This window comes from Vipera ursinii (genome assembly GCF_947247035.1).
Source record: "Vipera ursinii genome assembly, chromosome: 15".
Taxonomy (NCBI): domain Eukaryota; kingdom Metazoa; phylum Chordata; class Lepidosauria; order Squamata; family Viperidae; genus Vipera; species Vipera ursinii.
The window spans coordinates 1,578,922-1,594,545 of record NC_139528.1 but is presented as its reverse complement, the minus strand read 5'-3'; the positions used below and the strand labels follow the sequence as shown (position 1 = coordinate 1,594,545).

Below are 15,624 nucleotides of genomic sequence, written 5' to 3'. Positions count from 1 at the left end.
CACTTTGCTTTGGGATTTAGCAGGTCTCCTGGCCAAAACTGTACAGAGGTTAGACTTTTCTTGATAGCTCGAGATATTATTTCTAGCGGGTACATCTAACCATGATTGTAAAACTGGAGGAAGGGGTGGGCTAGGGTTTTGAGCTGCTGGGAATTGAGCTGAAGAATTGGGGAATAATGAAAAGCTAAGTTTGCTTTTCTTTTCTTAAATCTCTTTCTCCAGTTTATCCAACCCACCAAGATGTCTTACCATCAGCAGCAGTGTAAGCAGCCTTGCCAGCCCCCTCCTCAGTGCCAGAAGACCTGTCCCACACCGGTGTGCCCACCCAAACCTTGCCCTCCTCAAGATTGTCTCCCCAGACCTTGTCCCCCTCAAGATTGTCTTCCCAGACCTTGTCCTCAAGATTGTCTCCCCAAACCTTGCCCCCCTCAAGATTGTCTCCCCAGACCTTGCTCCCCTCAAGGTTGTCTTCCCAAACCTTGTCCCCCTCAAGATTGTCTACCCAAACCTTGCCCCCCTCAAGATTGTCTACCCAAACCTTGCCCCCAAGACCAGCAACGCTGCCATTCCCCCCAAGGCCAATATCCAAAACGTTACTGAGATGCCTTCAACTGGAGGGGTGGAGAAACAAGGAAGATGCACTTGGGGCTTTGTGGATCTCTACGCTTGGATGAACTTCTTTCTAACCAACTTGGTTAACTCAACACTGGATGTGTCTGCTTCAAAACACCTTGACTCTGTCTGTTCCTTGGGCCATGGGATCTTTCCCGCGAGTGGTCAAAACCCGCAAATGTTTTGGGTTGCAGTTTTGGGACTGATGGCTGACGTTGTTGGTGAAGAAAGCTTGAAAGTCCTCTCTTGACATCTCTGAGAGTTCAGGATGGTATCTGGACGGGCAGCTGGAAGTTCTGGAGTACTTCTGACTGAGATGGTTGCCCAATGCACATTCCAGGAGGCATCCAGTGTGTTGCACCCAGTGTTTTGCAAACTAGCATTCCTTTATGTTCTTGCTTTATCTGTTCCATGTTCTCTTTCGGTGGCTGAGAGCTATAATTAAAGCATGCATGACGTATATGAAATTTGCCTTTGAATTTTTGGATTATTCCTTGCTAAGTATCAATTGTATACAGGTCCGGGGGAAGTTGGAATGGAAAGGAATGGAATATAAATAGAATTAGAATTAGAGAACAATAGAATAGAATAGAAATAGAAATAGAATTAGAAAACAATAGAATAGAATAGAATAGAAAACAATAGAATAGAATGGAATAGAATAGAATAGAATAGAATAGAATAGAATAGAATAGAATAGAATAGAATACAGTAGAATAGAATAGAATAGAATAGAATAATAAAGTAGAGTCCAGTTGAGTTGAATACAGTAGAATATAGAAAAGATTACCGGAATAGGAAATAATTCAGAATAGAATAGAATAGGATAGAATTAGAATTAGAAAACAATAGAATAGAATAATGAAGAACAGAATAGAATAATTAAGAATAGATAGAACAGAACAGAACAGAACAGAATAGAATACTTTATTTGACCAAGTGTGATTAGACACACAAGGAATTTGTCTCTGGTGCCAACCTGGGAAATATTCAGTCACTTTTTGGAGACGATTGCTGGGAGGGCAATAATTCTTAGGAATGCTTATAATTCGGATGAAAAACACACCCACACAAATACAAAGATGTCCCAGAGAATGCATAACTCGTCCTGCTTAACGCTTTCTACTTTGACCGGACTTTGAGATCTGCTGGAGAAGACTTCTTGATTCAAAGTTCTCCAACGCTTGGAGAAATCAAGGCCTTCTCAGGGCTGGCTCACCCCATTGTGGGAAACACGCTCTCTAGTAGGTGAGATAGGCACCAGGAGTAGCTGGTCTTCAGCCCTACGCTTTCCTGAAGGGGAACTTTGAGGAGGGGTGATCTTCGACCTTCGCTCATTTCGCCGGGACCTGAAAACTTGGCTCTTCGATCTGTTTGGTCCAGGTTGTTAATTTAACTGGGTTTTAGATTTACTCTTGGGACTTGAATTTAATTTAATTGTTTTATTTGTTTTAAATTTTTTTGTATTCATGGTTTTAACTGCCCTGTAAACCGCCCTGAGTCCTACGGGAATAGGGCGGTATACAAATCCAATAAAATAAAATAAATAAAAAAATAAATAAATGGATGTTGTGGGGAGGAACCCATCAAGAGCTCTTGAAGGAAGCCAACACACACATACCCAAACCTTGCAAACTTTGGAATTGGAGACACTTCATCCCTCTCCGTGGGTGTTCAGACAGGTTTATTTGGAACACCTGAGAAGCTTCCTTGGAAAATCCCAGACACTTAGTAGGAACATTTGGAGGAGAACTTATGACCCAGCTAGCTATCAGGCACATGAGGATGACAACTGACAATTGAATCATGAGCTAAGGATTGAGCAGAGGGTGGCCACACATCTAGAGATAGATCTGATTCCCCAATATTTTTTTCCCCCAGCTTGGAGACCATCCAGGCCAGCTTCTACCTGACTTCTAGGAATTTGACTCACCTTGGATCCCTTGCAAATCCTTTGTGTTGTTAAGAGTTAACTCCTCGGAGTTATGTAAACAGAGTTTTCACCCTCAAGGTATTCTATCTTTCAAGTACAGCCAGGGAGGAGGAGAAAAAGAAGAAGAAGAACAGATGTCCTGGCCTCATCTCAAAAAGTTTCCTGCTTGGTGGTCCAGAGAAGAACCTCCATTTCTAACAACAGTCCACCTCGGATGAGCAATTGCTGGAAAGAAATGGAGTATGGAGTCTCAGGCTTTCCTAAGACCCATTGAGAATCAGAAAGGATGGGGAAAATTTCTCGGGAGACAGAAATTGGAGGAAACCATGGTTGGAATCTAAGTTGTGGCATAAAATAGGATCCTGGTAGGGTTTTGAGTGGAAAGCCATTCTGAGACATTGACCAGAAATTGACTAGAAATTGACCAGATATTGATTAGAAATTGACCAGATATTGATTAGAAATTGACCAGAAATGGTCATTTGCACTGTGACCCTTAAGCTGGGTTCTTGAAGATTTTCTGATAGATGCAACGCCGTCCTTTCTCGATGGATATTGTCACCTCAAATCACAATTCTTCACAAACCTGGGTTTGTGGACATGTGCGTGTGCGTGTTTTAGGTCTATCCAGGAAGGAAAAGGAGCTTTAACAAAAAAATAAAAAATAAAATTCGGTATCGGATGCCAAGTTTCAACCCCAGGGTGTTCTGGGTTCATTTCTCGAACAACACACTCCCTGTGAATGTAGCCTGTTAACCACAATTGCCACGACATGCATTGGGGACATTCTTTTCCAGTGTAGCAGGCTTGTCAAGACTAATTGGGCAGATCTCTGCGATCTGAGATAACACACGCATTCCCAACACCGCCTGGTACGGGATGCCAACATCGGCATGCCAACCATTTGCTCTTCCTTTAAAAATATACCAAGTATCTAGTCCTTGTGGTATCTACTGTCTTAGTTTGGGTCTCTTCGTTCAGCATCACTCACAGCCATGTTTCTCCGGCATTACCCTGAAGTATTTGACCAGGATTCAGACCCTTATCTGGGAGAAATCCGAACTTTCATTGGCATAAACAAACAACAATCAAACAGACCTAAAAATGAGACGAGTTTATACAAGGATGAAAAACTTCAGTCCACTGCGCCCTAAAATCGTGGCTAAAGATAGTCCTCATTTTACACTCAGAATTGGGAACTTCTGCCGCTAAGCGAGGCAATCATTGAGTAAGCCATGTTCAATTTTGCAACCTTTTTTTTTTTTTGCCATGGTCGTTAAGCAAATTTGGCTTCCTCCCTTGACCATGTTTGCTGGATGGTGGCAAATTATGATGTAACCGTCGTAAATGCAGGCTGGTTGCTGAGCACCCGAACTGAGATCACAACAACCGTGGCAGTGATGGTCATAAGTGCGAGGACCAGCCTTAAATCTCTTTTTTTCAGCACCATTGTACCTCTGGATGGTGGCTAAACGAGTGGTCGTCAGTCAAGGACAGCCTGTTAATTCATGACTATTCATTTTTTATTTTATTTTTTTAATGTTGCTAATTTATTTCCAACACCTCAGCTTGATTTTTGATTGCTCTGTCTCTTCAGGGGCTGAGGCTGCCTCCCTGGGCAGGGCCACCTTCACTGGGGCTTGTTTGAAGTGTTAATTTGGGGCTGAACCTCATCCCGACCGACCGTCTCCCCACTTTGCAATTTTTCCAAACCGGATTTAATTGGGCAGCTAATGTGGCAATTAAACAACTCCTGTCTACAAAACACAACGCTCTCCACGCCACCAAGCCCGGGCCATGTCCCAGCGGCGAGAGTGACATAATTCCAAAGTTTTCCACCCGAGTCTCTGTTTATTCCAGATTTCAAATCCATCTCCCCGGTGTCCTAAGGCTGTCTCCGAAATAAAATTTCTGCCGTTGCAAATTTATTGCTGTTGTTTGAAAGAGCTGTAGTAATAGATCTCCAAAGTTAATTAAGCTTTCTGTTGGTATTAAAACTGGGTAATTATTTTAATTTTAGATTTGAGGAAGGTGGAGAATTGCACCTGGCAGCATTATTTAGATCAAGCAGGTCTTTATTGACAAAAGAATGAAATGTACTGAACCTTTGCTTTTTATTTTTTCCCCCTTGGTTTTCTGCCAAATTTTGACAGCTTTGTTGCATTGGTTTTAATATTCTTCCCCCCCCCTCTTTTAAATTTCTTTTTTGTGGGGGATATTCTCCACCTCTTATAAATCACTTACTTTTGGTAGTGGTTTATCCATGGACCTAAGTCAATTATAAATAAAGAGAGGGAAAATTTAAAGGCAAAAAATGGGGGCCGCCGTCAGTGGAATGAATCCTATTTGCTGCAAGTAAGCTTTGAAAATTTCTTGGAGCGAAACGAGCTGCAGAGGGTGAGGCAGAGAAATGACAAATTAAGGTAAATTAAGAGACAGGCAGAATGTTAAGCAGATTCTGAATTCCATTGTTAAAAATCTCTGCAAACTTATAAGATTCCACTACTTGGTGCCTGCTGCCCCCCTGTGGCATCTTTGAGAAACAGCAGTGCTTGGAAAGATGGAAAATGCATCTTATACATGAAGGAAAAAGCTTTGAACCAAAAAAAGGCATAAACCTTTTTATTAAAAAAATAAATAAAAATAAAACAAAACAGAATCGCACATATTTTGGAGAGGGCAGAGGGGAAAAGGAGGCCCACCCAATCCTGTGGATTTTTAAAAAAGGATAACGCAGAAATGGGAATAAAATACAGTTAGTCCTCTAGATACGACTAGATGACTGTTCAAAACTGGTCCATAGCAAACAACGGATTTGCTTTATTCATTTTACAACCGCAATAGTCGCTTTATGACCCCAAAGGATTTTTACAACTGTTGCATTTGCTTAACGAATCCTGCCAAAAAAGGTCATAAAATCAGTTCAGTCACACGGGTGACCCATTTTGTAACCATTGTGACTACCGGTAGCTTCTTCCCTAATTTTGTGGTCCTGAAAAAGCAGAGGCTTTAAAATGCCACCAGAGGGCGCTACTGCTGTGCTGATGGATAGGACTTGCCAGTCCTTTAAGCCTCAAAGCAGAACCTCCATGGACAGTGACAGTCTACTTTGGAGAGTCCCAGGATAGGGGGAAAAAGTTCCTTACACTTTTGACCCTCTTTCCTTTTAAACCTGGTAAATTTAAATAAGGTATGATAAAGTTTGGGATGCAACAGGGCGAGATACAGGACACCGGAAATAAATTTTTTGTATTTAAAATTTGTTTAAAGAAAGAATCAACTTTGAACGAACTTCAGCTGAGTTAAAAAAAATAACAATCCCTGAAACATAAAGGAAAACGACGCAGCAATGATTTCACAATTTTTTTTTTTTACAGTAATTAAAACACTGTAGTTTATCTAAGCAAATAGTTACGGGTGAGGTCAGGGAAATATGTAATATTAACTTATTTAGGTTCTTGATCCAAAAGGATCGAGTAAGTTTGAAGTCATTACTGAGTAGTTTCTATGTAGATAATTTTCAGAAATATCGAAATCTCTTTGGCTTTACAACAGAGATCCTAAACCCACTATTGGCCACTATTGCAATCCTAAACCCAGCCAAGATCGGAGAGTCAGGGACCTGTTGCAGAAATTAACCTGGGAAAAGGACAGAAGAATGATCTTTTGTACAAAATTACGTGGCGTTGTCACAACACAAAAAGCAACACAGCCTTAGCTAAATCGGTGAATCAGCCCAGTGGAATCTTGGCTAGTTTTATAGACCAACATTGAAGGACTTCTTCAGGCCAAGATGCCAGAGAGGATTGATTGCTTGGCTGAGACAAAGAAGCAGTGACTGCGATCAATAGAACGAGTCCAAGAATAACAACTATAACAACAGGAATTATAACTTCAGTGCTCAGATACGAGAGCTTGATAAATTTATTATCCTGTTATTATGATAGTGGCAGATGGAAGGTTGGGTTTGGCTTGTCAGCTCCACCCAATATAGTTAATTGCCTGCTTAGGAGACACACAGAACACACTTGCTGGTCCTGTTTCCATCACAGACTTAAGTGGGTCAACAAGGGGGGAAATGGGGTTGTGGGAATGGCAAAAAGTGAGGGAGGAATAAGAGGTTTCATTGAATCCAGAACAGAACTAAATGTATAAAATTTAGTTCACCCACCCTCATCAGTCAGATGGGCTGTAGGAAAGTCTAAACCAAATCAATCAATGCTTTGGGTCTCCAAGAAAAAGAGTTGGTGGGATAGAGTAGCTGGGAAAACAGCAACAAAAAAAAAACAATGAGTGTGGTTATCTTGCTAAGTCAACTCTTCATGGGTTGGCCAACAAGAAGAGGCCATGTAATAGAGGTATTCCTTGACTTATGATCGCTTGCTTAACGACTGTTTGATAGACCTACCTGGAGGGATAAGTTACGATAGACCTACCTGGAGGGATACTCATGACACAGATTTGAAGCTTAGACAGTCAGGCCCTCTCTGTAATCATTTGACCATGCCTTTGACACTCAACAACATGGCCAAATTTGTGGTCATGTGACCACATTTTACTACGGTTTTGCTGAAAACCGGAACTTACTCCTGGTTTTCCGCAAAACTGCATCCCTAGTGAACCCTGGGCTCACTAAATGACCATGGTGTTCGCTTATTGACCGCCACAACAAATGTTATAAAATCAGGTTGGTCACATGACGGAGCTATTTTGCAACCTCCTGCCTTGATTTTCCATAGGTGCTTCCTAAGGTTGGAATGTGAGTGTGTAGCTTTGTTAGTGAGTGTGAGTCACACCGAGCTCTTCTGGCTGGCTATTTTACAGTTATATCATATTGTAATGGGTGTGGCTTCAGTTGGTTGTCCTCAAGGGTTGGGAGAAAATACCTCCTGCCAACTTAATGGGAAGGGATGCTTTGCTTCTAATAAGTTTTAAACTTTTGTTTTTTAAATCAAGATTGGGTTAGTTAACGCCTACGGAAGATCAAGCCAACTCAGTAAAGGAGGTTACGGAAAGAACCCCTGAAATTGGGGATGGAAGAGGTAAGTGAGAGACTTCACAGAGTTGGAAGGGACCTTGGAGGTCATCTAGTCCAATCCTCCACTCAAGCAGGAAACCCTAGGCCATTTCAGACAAACGGCTGTCCAATCTCTTCTTACAAAACCTCCAGTGTTGGAGCACCCACAACTTCTGGAGGCAAGCCATTAAATTTAGAAGTGCAATGGTTGTAAAGTAGGGGTGTGTGTGTGTTGTACTACAATTCCCACAATGCCTTTCCCAGGGGGGCAGGAATGTGATCTGAATTAAATGTCCACACATCTTCAAAACCCTGGTTTACCCACCTAGATCCTCAGCACATTTCCCCCATCCCTACTTCCCATCTTCTCTGGTCTTCTCTGGCTATTTTTATAGACCTACTCTTCTTCAACCAGAAGAGTTGATAATCGAAGCCCTCTCTTCCCAGAATCTCAGCTTTTTCTCCGTCATGTCGTGTAAGCCCCTCCTGAGGTGTGATGCATCGTACCAGTCAGGAAAATGAAGGTCCCCTTTGCTAATTCTAAAAAACCCCAAGGGTCTCAGAAGGTGGGAGAACCTCCCCTTTCACCCCGTCCTCCCCCAACGTCCAAGCTTCATAAAAGGACACCACATCCACCTCTTTGCAGGCAGGGATTGTTTTAATAGTTTCTCAGGGATAACAGAGCAGGGGAATTCAGGGGCTGAAACTTTTCCAGGGTTTCTGCAAGGAAGGAGAACGTGCTAAAGATAGAGGTCGGTTGGCTGGATTTTTTTGAAGGCATCTACTTCTGCTTCAGTTGGGTAGATCCTCCACCGCAGCAGCCACCGCCGCAGCGCCGGCCGCAGCACCGACCACAACAGGGCCCTGTACGGTTGATGCAACAGCATCTGGTGGTCTGCTGGCTCTGTTGAACGTAGACGGTGCCTGTACCGCGACTGCAGCATCCACCGCTACTTCCTCGGCGACAACAACAACATCCTCCGGTAGTCCCACGGCTGCAGCATCCACCGCTACTTCCTCGGCGGCAGCAACCTCCGCCAAGGCCGCTGCTAGATCCACCACAGCAGCTTCCTTGTTGTTGTTGTTGTTGTTGGCTCATGTTTACCACAAAGTCTGAGGGTGAAAGATAGAGATTTGGTTGTTATTTTGAGGCCACAGAGAAGAACGTCAGAGTGAAGAAGCGTGTTTCAACACACTTATCTACCACTCTATCATCCCCTCTATTTGACTTGTGGTTGACTCATGTTTCCTGTGGTCTGGGTAAGCTTTGAGAAGAAGTGATGGAGCAACAGGTGTCCTGTTGTGGCTTTTAAGGATGGGCAACTCAGTTATTAAATATATATTAAGGATGCTTCTCACTTGCACCATCTGGATGGCGCTCCCATTCTATCTACTTTAATTTTGTTAGATATCGACTTTGAAACAGCTAAGTTGGAGAAGATATTCCTAGGCTTCTGGTAAGAGGAGGCTAGCAAATTTCAAGGTTTGCAGAAGTGATTGTTGGTTGGGAGTTATGGGAGTAGAAAGCCAAAACTTTGGAGGGCACCATGTTGGAGAAGGTTGCCCAAGTTAATCTAAGGATCTCCAGACTCCCCTGGTCTATCTTAAAGAGGACAATGCTCCTTGTCTAGAGTTGGAACCACTAACGGTGCCTTGAAGACTCCGCTCAGAGTCAAGCTGAAAGAAAACTTCAACAGAGGCAAATTCATGTGGGTATCAATCAGAGCAATAATTGTCAAGGTCCCCGCTTGAATAAACTCCAGCGGTACCAGCAAAGAATTAATCTATCTGCTCAAACATCTAATCAAATTCAAGAGAGAATGTTACATTTCTGCTGCTTCCTATTGCGGTTCTATCAAGCCAGAACGTCAGGCAAGGAATGACCACCTCTTGACCAGAGGGAAATCCCTTTGCCCAGAGAAAATCCTATCTTCCATTCTGGACATATCCAAGAGTGGACCTAATGTCCATCACGATTCAATGTTAGACGATTCAAGAAATCTTTCTCATACTCACCGGTTGGTTGTCAAGTAGAGGAACTCTGGACTGGGTTGAGTCTCTCAAGTGAATGAAGAACCTCTGGGCAAAGCTCTCTTTTTATACTATCTTTCCATGTCCCATTTCAGAAACCGAAGCACGTTCTAAGAAAACCATTGGCTGTGGAGGCGTCCTATACCTGAACCTATGGTATGTAGTGATTTACATATCTTAGGTGACTCATTGTTACTTCTGATCCTAATCTGCAGGTAAATCTGGAAAAAAAACCATACAATTCTACTACTAAGACTTGTGTGTGACATCCTCGTGAACCCAGAAGTGATGTAACTGCTTAGGAAGTAAAGCAGAGATTTCTCATCAAGTTTTGACACTTTGTATGTTCTAGGACTTTGAAGTTTGTATGTTCTAGGGCTTTCACGTTGGTATGTTCTAGGGCTTTCAAGTTTGTATGTTCTAGGACTTTCAAGTTTATCGTCTAGGACTTTCAAGTTTGTATTTTCTAGGAGTTTGGGAAAAAAAGAAAGAAAAAAACTGTGGTCCATGCTCCCGCTTAGCTGTCCCCTTAAAACCCATAAAAGTCAATGTTACACTTGAGGAAGAAGGTGCCAGACGCTTTCCCAAAACAAATATGGATCCCATGATGTCTGGAGAACTTTTGCTAGATCTCCTTGAGACCCAAAGATTGTATGATTTGGAGCTGTGCGTTAATTTGAATTACAGTTGTGAAGTCCTCAGGTTTGATGGGACAGGAAAGCTTGGAAGATGCCTTCTCCAGCCTTTCATCTCTTTCCCTAATCCCCTGGTTTCTCCTGAAAACATCTAGCAATGTTACATCTCCATCATTGGCTTCTCCTTGTTATCTCTGACGACCCGCATAGAAATCTGATAATGGAATTACAACCAATTTAATCCTGCCAACGTAACTTTCCTTAGAAAACAGCTCCAGGGAGTATCCAGAACTTCAGAGTAATTTACAAGCATTAGCTATTCATTTTCCTCCTAGCATAATTGTAGGTGGAAAATATGCCCAATCCTATGGTTTACCTATCTTTCTTCTTTGGCTGTGTGTTTATTTAAATTTAGGCTCCAGATTTTCTTGGTCCTTCAGGTAGGAAACACAATGGTAGGACATGACAGCCTTGCCTTGTTCTCTGAGTTTCAACCTCTGTCTGGAGATTCTAATTTACAAGGATTTGTAGATGATTGGTGTCCAAAAATTGGAAAGTGTGTATCTTTAGACATGGTGTTGAGCTCTTCTTAATGTTCAGCTCTCAAGGACTTATAGTAAAACATAGGATATCAGAGTTGGAAGGGACCTTGGAGGTCATCTAGTCCAGCCCCCTGCTCAGGCAGGAGACCCTATAGCATTCCAGATGAATGGTTGTCCAATATCTTCTTAAAAGCCTCCAGTGTTGGAGCACCCACAACCTCTGGAGGGAAGTTGTTCCACTGATTAATTCTTTTCACTGTCAGGAAATTTATCCTTAATTCCCAGGTTGCTTCTCTCCTTGGCTAGTTTCCATCCGTTGCTTCTTGTCCTGCCTTCAGGCCCTTTGGAGAATAGGTTGACTCCCTCTTCTTTGGGGCAGCCCCTGCGATATTGGAAGGCTGCTATCATGTCTGCCCTGGTCTTTCTTTTCAGAAAGACTAGCCTTACCTAATTCCTGCAATCGTTCTTCACATGTTTTGGTGGAGCAGTGGGCTAATGCCTCCTTAAGTAACACCAGCTGCCTGCAATTAGTGCAGGTTCGAGTCCCACCAGGCTCAAGGTTGACTCAGCCTTCCATCCTTCCGAGGTAGGTAAAATGAGGATCCAGATTGTTGGGGGCAATAAGCTGACTTTGTAATAATGCCTCTTGGGGGGGCCCAAAAGCCCTAATAAGCAGGCCTATACATAGAATAAAGGCTATTGCTAAGCACATTGGTTTGTGCTTAAATTGTAAGCCGCCTGAGTCTTCGGAGAAGGGCGGGATATAAATGGGATTAAAATAAAAATAAATAAAATAAAAATGTTTTGTTCTCCAGCCCCCAATCATCTTTGTTGCTCTTCTCTGCACTTTTCTCCCCCAAAGTCTCAACATTTTTTTTAGAATGTGGGGACCAAAACCGGATGCAGTACTTTGCAAAATCCATCCACACACTGATCATTTTTTCTCCAGAGAAGTTTATTTTTGGAAGTAGAGATCTCAGGACATGCCAAATAACTTAACTGGGAGCGTCTTCACCACAAAATGTGTAAGGTAGGTTAGCTTAAGGTCATGGCAGGTGGCCTGGTGAATTTCTTCACCACGATGTCCTTCAGATCTCCCCGGGCTTAGCTGAAGATGATTTAACCTTGTGGTTTTTTTGAAAGCACAATAAAATAAACCAGCCAATAATAGTATGTGTGAACATGCCACTGAGCTGTTACTCTTATCTGGGGCAATGATAGGTATGGTTGAGCACTGTGATAAAATAAGGATGGAAATCAAGGAATTTCAGAATGGGCCTGTTGAGATTACTGGACAGCGGATGAGTATTCTGGATTCCACCAGAAATGAGTGTGTGTGAAAGAAATTTCTCGCTGTGTCACTTCCTATGCAATTAGATGCCCACATGTTTCTGCGGGTATGAAGATCAGAGTGACAGAGCTATCACTGGAAAAATCCTGAGGGTTGACGTGGTGCCTCTCAAGATAATCCTTGGATGGTCCAGGCTGTTGAGAACCTCCATTGGTTGAGTGAGGAAGAGAGTGTGCCATGACATTAACCAAGAGATCCAGCTCATTGAATGAGGTGTAGCAAGTTCAGTTGTAGCTCAAGGTGACACCTGCCTACAAGAAGCTTTGAGTTTAATCTTCACATCTTACAGGGGATGTGTCCTATTTCGCACATGAAATGAAATGAACCTTCATTGTCAAAGTACAACTATGTGTACATTGAGATTAGCTGAGCCTCCCTTTGGGCTCCCACCCCCCAACACACAGTGACAACAAACCCTCCATCTTACTACACCACGTGAACCAACTACACAACACACCGGCCTCCCAAGTCAATTCTGCATAAAATTCACAAAAGTTATTTCTCATTCAAAAGCCTAACAGCCCATGGATAAAAGCTGTTTTTCAGCTTGTTGGTGTGGCTGGCTATAAAGGATTTGGAAGATTATTATTTGTGGGTATCAGGGATACCTCCCAAGAATGCTATGAAAACCTCATCTGGAGATCTGGCAAGATGCCAGTGTATCAAATCCAATTGAATGCTAAGGAGCAGATCCTGAAATGAGATGGTAATGCAATGTATGGGGCTGGTTGACACAACTGTCACATCCTCTGAGCAGATTACCAGAAGTTGTGAATGCTCCAACACTGGCAGTTTTTAAGAAGAGATTGGAAAACCATTTGTCTGAAATGGGATAGGGTTTCCTGCCTGAGCAGGGGGTTGGACTAGATGACCTTCAAGGTCCCTTCTAACTCTGTTATTCTATTCTATTCTATTCTATTCTATTCTATTCTATTCTATTCTATTCTATTCTATTCTATTCTATTCTATTCTATTCTATTCTATATTTCTTATTCTATTCTATTCTATTCTATTCTATTCTATTCTATTCTATTCTATTCTATTCTATTCTATTCTATTCTATTCTATTCTATTCTATTCTATTCTATTCTATTCTCCATTTCTTATTCTATTCTATTCTATTCTATTCTATTCTATTCTATTCTATTCTATTCTATTCTATTCTATTCTATTCTATTCTATTCTATTCTAGTCTAGTCTATTCTAGTCTAGTCTAGTCTATTCTAGTCTATTCCAAGCTGTCTCCATATAAAAATAAAGTGACAATGTCAATATCCAGCTTGAGAATCCAAATAAAACTCCAGGTTCATTCCGTTTCTGAAAAATCTTATTGTTTATTGAATACACTGCATGGTAATGTCAAAGCAAAACTAACTCTGAGGTCCCCAAACACCAGTTCACAGATTATAACAATCGATTCCCCAGCTAATCCCCCCCCAGCCTCTCATGTGGTCTATGTAATCATTTTCACTTTGTTATGGGAACCGTCTGCTTCCTCTCCACACCTACTGTGGCATCCTTGGAAAGGTTTCAGGCTCTCACGATCTTCAGCGGAATCATAGAGGTTTCGTTTCTCCATCTGACCCATTCCAAAGCAACACCTTCTCTCCCCCCCCCACTTTACTCTAATGGCAAGTTGAAACGAAGAGGCACGTAGCTGCCAAAGTTTCATTCTTGACAGACAATGAATAATGATGGAAGAGCCCCATAAGAGGCTAAGAGGACCCAGATTGTTGGGGGGCAATAAAGCTGACTTTGTAATAATGCCGCTTGGGGCCCCCCCGAAAGCCCTAATAAGCAGGCATATACATAGAATGAAGGCTATTGCTAAGCACATAGGGGGAGGGCCTTCTCTGTGGGTGCCCCGGCACTATGGAACCAACTGCCGGTTGAGCTCCGGATGGCATCGGACCTCCGATCCTTCCGTCGCGGGTTGAAGACCCACTTGTTCGAGTTAGCTGGTCTGGCCTGAAGGGGAATATGGGTTTTCTAACTGGTTTTATTATTTTTTATTGCTGTATTTTAATTGGGCATGGTTTAATTCTCTTTTAATTTTTGTATACCTATTTATATATGCCCTGTGAACCGCCCTGAGTCCCTAGGGAGAAGGGCGGTATAGAAATCCAATAAAACTAAACTAAACTAAACTAAACATTGATTTGTGCTTCTTAGATTGTAAGCTGCCCTGAGTCTTCGGGGCAATCCCATTTATTTAATGGGATTAAATAAATAAATAAATAAATAAATAAGGACTTCTGAAGATCCTAGTGCAAAGAGCGATTCAACAGGTCTTTTGCTATTTCTGCTTCTCTCCTGGGAGATATCCCCAACTTTTCAAGACTGGGCTTCCCTGGTGGATCAAATTAGCTTTGAGCTGGTGATTCCATGATGGTAGATTTAATGAAAACAAGGACTAGGGATGACATGATAGCAGCGCTCCGATATTTCAGGGGCTCCTACAACGATGAGGGGGTCAAATTATTTTCCAAAGCGCCCAAAGGCAGGACAAGAAGCAACGGATGGAAACTAATCAAGGAGAAGAAGCAACCTTGAACTAAGGAGAAATTTCCTGGCAGGCAGGACAATTAACCCGTGGAACAACTTGCCTTCAGAAGTTGTGGGTGCTCCAACACTGGAGGCTTTTAAGAGGGACCTGGTTGATGTTTCTGGTTTGTAGACATGGAATCTGTTAATGTAATCTGGATTCCACCCAGGTCAGATAGCATAACTTGCTGAGACACTAAAATGATCTGAAGATCACACTGATTGTCGGTGACCTGAAAAAATACCTTTGATCCAATTTCATTTTAATTGTTTTCCCATGCCTGATAGCTTTTTTTTAAAAATTAGTGGTAATGAGTACTGTGGCTGGAGATTGGAACGTGGTGTGCCAATGGGTCACACCAAAAAGACCTAGCTGGGCAAGAAAAAAAACACAAAACAATACACAATTACCACCAATTCTCAATTTTTCTTCCCCCCCCTTTTTTTTTCATAAGTCTACTCCAGGTCTTCTTCCCTCTGTTTCCTGCTTAGGAAGGTCAGAAGGGAGATTGAAAACAAGTCAGAACTTTGAATAAATACACAATCGACATCCGGTTATTATTCTTTTTTTTTAACGCACGCGTCGGTTTATTGCCATAGAAACAGGAAAGGAGCAAGCTGGAAAAAGTTCGTGAGATGTTGCAGAACCTCCATCTGGGTCATTCTTGATGGCTGCATTCCTGGACCCCCAAAATACATCTCCAGAACTTTGTGGGTTACTTAGGACAGTGGACAAGCAATCAAAGACCCCGTTTCTCTTCAGAAGAAAGGCAGGTGGGCTTCTGGATCGGCTGCTGCGATGGAGGAGCTGAAGGTTTTTCAGACTGAGGTGGGGTCTCATCCTGGGAGCTTGCTGGCGGTTCCTGCTTGGGAGAAGATGGGTTGTTTTTGGGTGGCAGACTTGATCTGAAGTCTCTCCTTTGGGTGGACATCTTTGGACCACTTAGATGAAGCTGGAA

The 15,624-nt window shown here is 42.4% G+C and overlaps 1 protein-coding gene across 1 annotated transcript; it reads left to right on the top strand.

The window, feature by feature from the left end:
• Positions 1–240: 240 nt before the first annotated feature.
• On the top strand, positions 241–862 carry LOC310647483 (uncharacterized protein; the record flags this gene model as incomplete). The annotated part of the gene is made up of 2 exons (XM_083374797.1): positions 241–379; positions 807–862. 2 exons carry the CDS (start codon positions 241–243, stop codon positions 860–862), a joined length of 195 nt encoding a protein of 64 aa, XP_083230923.1.
• Positions 863–15,624: the final 14,762 nt, after the last annotated feature.